The sequence below is a fragment of the Belonocnema kinseyi genome, chromosome 1, assembly GCF_010883055.1.
Source record: "Belonocnema kinseyi isolate 2016_QV_RU_SX_M_011 chromosome 1, B_treatae_v1, whole genome shotgun sequence".
NCBI lineage: Eukaryota > Metazoa > Arthropoda > Insecta > Hymenoptera > Cynipidae > Belonocnema > Belonocnema kinseyi.
The window spans coordinates 24271920-24278885 of NC_046657.1; the positions used below are offsets into that span (position 1 = coordinate 24271920).

The following is a 6966-nucleotide window of genomic DNA, read 5'->3' on the forward strand; positions in this document are numbered from 1 at the left end:
ACGAATCTGGCATCCGTTGAACTCTATCGCTTCAGGTTCAAGGTCATTTGAAGGTCATTTGAAGGTCAAACCGAGAAAAACCGGTAAAAAAATTAAAAAAAATATGTTATAGGTTTTTGGGGTCGCTGATTATGCGATAAAGGTCAGCGGACACCCGGTTCGTAATCAGCGACCCCAAGAACCTATAAAATTTTTTTTTTTAATTTTTTTACCGGTTTTTCTCGATTTGACCTTCAAATGACCTTGAACCTGAAGCGATAGAGTTCTACGGATGCCAGATTCGTAATTGGTGGGTAGTGGTGTTTCCTATATTTGTAGGGGGTGGGGGTGGCTTGGGGGTGGAGGGTAGTCCGTTTAGCGTGCAATCGACTCGGGATACTTATAAGATACTACCATGATTTTTTCAGATTTTTTGGTCCAAAAATAAATTAGGCCAAAAACCGGCCTTACCGACCCTCCCCCTTTGTAAAAGAAAGAATTCTAGCTATCTTATAACAGAAAATCGATCCTGCGAAACGCTACTGCTAAAAAACAGCGTTAAAATTATCAAAAACAAAATATGTAAGATAAATATAATTATTATTGATCAAACTGTATTTTACATTTTACAAACCGAACAGCGTGTCATTATAATTCCGAACAAGGAGGAGATCGTACGTATTTACTGTGAAAATTCAAATTATAAAAAATCAATAACAGGAGCAACTTTAATTTGAGCTCTAGATAACTGCATTATACATACCAAATACACTATTGTAAAATTAAGCGGAACAAAAGTAAAAATTCCAAAATTTTCATACTGAAAAAAATGTTACAATTCCATTCTCGGAATCTAATTTAAATCTTGTAAGAAATGAATTTCTACCCTTGAAGGAACAAATAAATAGCCAGGAATTAAAATCGACTGGCAAATTTTTAGATAAGATAGAAAATATTTTGAGTGAAGTACAGAGTATTAGAAGATCTCATTCCTTCAAAAAAAGGCAACGAACATTTTTTCTTACTTCGGCTACACTTCGTTCATCCTTATCTCAATATTTTCACTTTATAAATGCGGAGTTTACAAATTAATTCGGAAATGTCTTCATAGCCTCTGAATTAATTTTTATTGTATCACCAATAAGATAAACAATGAAATAACACCACAAGTTGTCACCTACGTACCAGCGAGTGCGTCTATGATTGACTTAGATATTAAGTTAGATAATACACCTATTAAGTTTAGAAGGAAGTAAATTATGAAAGTACACAGAATTTCGGGAGAAACTCGCTCTAACAGGGGAGCTGTGAAGCTAAAAAGAATAGGTCAAAATGTTTAAGTTTTGTGAGCGCATTCTTCTTAAAGAGAGCAGTTTCGTAGGCTAAGAGTAGAAGGATATCATTTCCTCTATTTTTATATGATAAGGGCAGTAAAGTGTACGCTTTAATCATGAGACCGTCCTAGCAGGGTCTCGGCTTCAGATTCATTCCTAGTCTGACTGCTACGGCTGCAACTTGTGTTTCATTCAATGAAATGTCTGACCAGGTCTATGAATCTGAGTCAAGACAAAATTAAACTAAAGTGACTATTAATTCAGAACGTCACATATCGCTTCGTTTTCTATAAAAAACAAACTATTTGGTCCGCAAGATATTCTTTGAATTGAATTGTAAAACTCGGTCTGATTTGATGCGGATTTAGTCTACATATTTTACCACATTAAAACAAACTGATTGAAAACTTAATTTTTTTAATTTAATTTAAAATTGCGTGGAATATCTGGTGGAATGTCCTTCTCAATTTAAAGATATTAATAAAAGAAAATAAACATGTTTTCGAAATAATGTCATGATTCTCAAGTATTTTTCCGGCTTCAATGTGGAAAACAACAACAAAAGGCTGAGAGAGAGGCTATACAAGGCTGAGAGAGAGGCACTGTTGGCTCAGCGTCATTCCGCAGTTCTTTAGCCTCTCCGTATTTGGTTTATAATCAATGACATTTAACGTCATATCTGAGAATGGGAGTATATCAAGGTTCAAGAGTATCAAATATTAAGGCAAATGAGATAAAAGTATATATACATATACTTTTATCTCATTTGCTAGGATGGAACAAGAAGAGGTGGGAGCATGGCTGAGAGCAAGGCCGCTTTTGGCAGCTTGGCGACCGAAGCCGAGCGAACACGAGAGCGTGGACGTCGTTCCGCGCAAGACAAAGAGGATTGGGGGATAGGCTAAGCTCAGATAAGCGCTTAAAGAAAGGGGAAAAAAGTAGAGAAAAAAAGGAAGGGAAAGCAAAGTAGTCCGTGGCCATCCCTGATATATGAGAAAAACCTGTTGGCTATTCATCATTTCAGTTGAAATTTTTAAAACTATTAATCTTCTCGAATTTCTCCAAAAGTGAGTTTAATGTATTTGACTAATATGTGGACAGCAAATCCTATTATCTGCTTTTCCTTAGCAACTATAACTTATTTAGTCGGTAAGTATTATTTAATTCATATAAAGTGTGAAATTCGAAAGAATTTGAAATAAAGTAATTTCCTATTCAAATCTGCTATTCGCCTTAAAGCGACAACATATGTTTCGGGAAAATAATTCAATTGAATTAGCTAGTAAGAAATAATTTCAGTGTCAGCCAATTCATTTTCAGGATGGCGATTTAAACGAAAAACGGCGATTTAACCAGGAGTTTAATTAAATAACCGGTTTTAGTTACTTAGTTAGGGTGTATGAAGATTTCATTTTTTAGATTATCTCAATTTAATTTAATTTGAAAATCAGTATTATTATCATTACAATTATTTCAAGCCCACCGATACAATCATTTTTTTAATTTTTTCAAAAATTAGATTTGTAGCGTTTTATTCACTCACTCATCACAATCAAAAATAAGTTTTTGAAATGTTTAATTCGCATTTTAAGAAACAAAACTAAATAGTTTTAAAAAATGGAATGACTTAGCAAGTTAAAGAATCTAAAATACAAAATCTTTTTGAAGGAATACAAAAAATATAATAAAATAAAATTATGAATGTTAATATCGACTGACTACTTTTGAAGAATTCGCGTAAGAGTAATTCCTTTTCCAGCGGATATTCTCCTTTTGAAGAGAATATAGAAAATATGCCCATTGCGCGGGCACTGTCTCCTTGCGCGCTGGGAGCGCGGGTTAGATTTCACGCTTCGCGCTCATTTTCGTGCATTTAATGTGCACACTTCAACTACCCGTGTAGAAAAATTTCCGGACAGTCTGGTTACAGGTCTGGTCCAAGTCCGCGTTTATCTAGACTGTCTAGTCTGGAAGAACTGATCTGGCTCAGGTCTGACGCCAGTCTGCCTCAGGTTTGACTTTATCTAGACAGTCTAGTCTCGAAGGTCTAGCCTGGCCCAGGTCTGGCGCCGATCAGCGAGCCAATAGAAAAAAATCTTAAGTTCTATCAACAAATGTTTTTTCAAATACTTTGAAAACATTACAGAGTGTCTAAAATGATAGAAAATAAGAAACTCAAACTATGAAAATACGACTTATTTTCTTGTCATCTTGAAAGTCTGGTCTGGTCCAGGTCTGGCGCTGATCAGCGAGCCAATAGAAAAAAAATCTTAAGTTCCATAACCAAATTTTTTTGACGTACTCAGAAAACGTTACAGGGTGACTAAAATGATGGAAAATAAGAAATTCAAACTATGAAAACACGACTTTCTTTTTTATCATCTTGAGAGTCTGGTCTGGCCGAGGCCTAGCGCTAATCAGCGAGCCAAGAAAAAAACCTTAAGTGCCATCACCAAGTTTCTTTTGGCTGTATTTTAAAAAAGTTACAGGGTGCATAAAATAATGGAAAATTAGAAATCCAAACTATGAAAACACAATCAAGTTTTCCCAAGTAATTATAATTCATTGCTAGGTCCGCGGCATGCAGATATCTTGCCAGTTGTCGTCACAACTTGAAGTATTCTGACAATGCTTGCCTCGGACCTCTCGGAAACAGTGCTAGTTTTTGTCGATCAAGTGTCACAAACTGTCAACATTTTTTATTATTTTCCTAATAATATATTAATTCAGCCAAAAGTTAACTGTAAAAGCGGAGGCACAAAATGTACCAAATCTTTATTAAGCTATTAAATAAATAGTAAGTACAAACCTACTTTTTATATATTAAAAAAGAATAAGTATTAGAACCGATAATTTAATGTATTGATTTTATTGATGGCAGTATATTTTTGACGCAAAATTTGAATTTTTAATGATTATGTCAAATATGTATTTTATATATTTTTCTAGGAAATTATGTTTTTCTTTTCGAGCGTGTCCTCAAAGTGTATCCTCTAAACATGGACTATATGATTCTCAACGATAAAACATTAATCGATCAGCCATTCAGTAGTGGCTGACGAGTTAATATCTCGCAGCTGACCAGCTCATAACTAGCGGCTGACTAGACCCTGTCTAGTGGCTGACCAGACGGTCTGGCCTGGGACTAGCCAGAAAAAACGTTACACTTTTGGCCAGTGCCAGGTCAGACTATCTGGTCAGCGCCAGGGCTGAAAACCTGGCGGTCTGGTCTGGGCCAGGCCGGCGCCAGAAAATTTGTTCACACGAATAGATTTTCTTATATATCATTAATATTATAAGCTAAATCCAACATATGGCTTTGATGATGCCATACTCATTATGACACACGCGCTTCGCCTTTAATAACTTAATGTTAAATCAGCAAATTTTAGCAATATGATTTATAAATCTTGTAAAGATCTATTAAGAATAACGCTTAAACTTACAGATCGCTTGAAAATAAGAATTACATATTTTTTTTAAATGATCCAGCTTTTTGAAAATAATCTAACTTTTAAAATCTTTATCTATTTACCAAAGTTCATTATTATGGTTTCAAAATACGTATATCTTATATCTATTAGAAATTTGGATTAATATTTTTTAAAGTATAAAATTTTGATTCCTGTTTTTTTGGAAATTTTTTAAATGTTTAAAAGGATATAACTTTTCTAATTTTGATCGAAATTAAAAATGTCATTAGGATAATTTGCAAGTATTTTTTTCGCGTACCAAAAAATTAGAAAGAAAATTCTGAGACTCATCAATTTGTTTTTTTGAAATTTTGGAAAAGCTCCAACTTTTTGAATTTTCGTCTAATCGAAAAATTTAACTGAGGTTTTCTATTTTTCTGAACATTTGAAAAAATGTCAAAATCCATAACTTTTCTAATTTTCATCGAAATTCAAAATCGTAATTGTACAATTTGCAAGTCTTCTGCTAGTCTATAGGAAACTTTTACAAAAATTTCTGAAATTAAAAAAAAATTTCAAATTTTGAAAATGCTTTAGATTTTTTCATTTTCGTTATAAATACCTGATTAACGAACCTAACCTTCAGTTTGGGACCCTTAGGAAGTTTATCAAAGGCTTAAACGATTGCATAAATCATTCAAAAGTTAGCGTGGCTACAACATACAGTGACATACATACACTCATACAGACAGTTAGACATACATGACAGACAGACATAGAAACATATATACATGCATACATACATTCCTACATACTTACATACAGACATACATACATACATACATACATACATACATACATACATACATACATACATACATACATACATACATACATACATACATACATACATACATACATACATACATACATACATACATACATACATACATACATACATACAAACATACATACATACATACATACATACATACATACATACATACATACATACATACATACATACATACATACATACATACATACATACATACATACATACAAACATACATACATAATAGATGTTTCGGTTAATAATGTCCATTTAACTAAGAGATGGCGTTACTAATATGTTTGTTGGTATAAACGCATAACGTCTGTGGCGTTTCAAATGTTCGACATACATCACCAAAAACAATCTTGTTGCCTCTCTTATTTTAATTGTATATTTATTGAAATAAAACAATAATGAATTGTTTAAGTAATGCATGTAAAGATCTAATTATTAGGGAAAATTAATATTTTATGTATTAGACAAAATTTGAATTTAAAAAAACGGCCAAAAGTCATCAATAGCGCCAAAAATTCAAATTGTGAGGTTTCTTTGGGACCTTATTTAAACAAAATTATGCGGGTGATATTTGAAAAATAATATTTTATTTGTATTCTATAGCTAATGTTGAGGCAAAATGTTCAGTTTTAACTTGATTGAACCTACATACCTGATTGTCAATAAAATTGCCAAAAGCGTCTTTTTTATTATGAGGAAATACGTGTTAAACTTCATGGGGCTTTTGCGCCAAATGTAAATATCATTTTTTTTAAACATAAAAATTAATATAAATTAAATGATTAAAAAAATTTAATTCTCTCAAAGTGAAGGGTCGAAGAAATTAAAAATTCTGATATATTAATTTTGATCGACTTTCAGCCATACGGCCATCGGGTAATTTAAATCGTTGTATAGAAAATATTATAAATGTATTTGAAATTATTCGTTTGTACAATACTTTCCATGAAATTAAATTGATCAGAAAAATTTCGAAACACTTTGAGCTAAATTTAGTCAGAAAAAAATCTAATCGATGAAATTGGTAAATTATTTCATAAAGTATATATTTGATAAATTATGAAGGCTAACGGTGTGAAGAAAGATTTCAGCGATACAAATATTTGTTGATCCAACGTTATCTCCTGAGGCTTTATTTCACAATTCGCAGAGCGTACTAGAAATTAAAATTCACACGAGCTTCCCAAAATTTTCAAAAATCAAGTTAATAAACAACATTTAAATATTATTTTCTTCTTTTAAAATTCGCAGCAAACAAATTGCAGGAAAAGTCTTTTCGGAAAAAATAAACCATTTTTCATTGAAATTTCACCATTTTTATACGTTTCTTTCATTTTTCAGATTTTCTTTTTTAGAACGTTTCCAATCATTTAAAATATTTTCATTTCTT

At 32.2% G+C, this 6966-nt stretch overlaps 1 protein-coding gene across 1 annotated transcript in view; it reads right to left on the reverse strand.

The window, feature by feature from the left end:
* Nucleotides 1-1990, reverse strand: part of LOC117177150 — a 40274-nt gene extending 38284 nt beyond the window's left edge. Inside the window, exon 1 of the mRNA XM_033367655.1 lies at nt 1898-1990. Within this exon, the coding sequence (XP_033223546.1) occupies nt 1898-1990 (93 nt within the window). The remainder of the gene's footprint in view (nt 1-1897) is intronic.
* Nucleotides 1991-6966: the final 4976 nt, after the last annotated feature.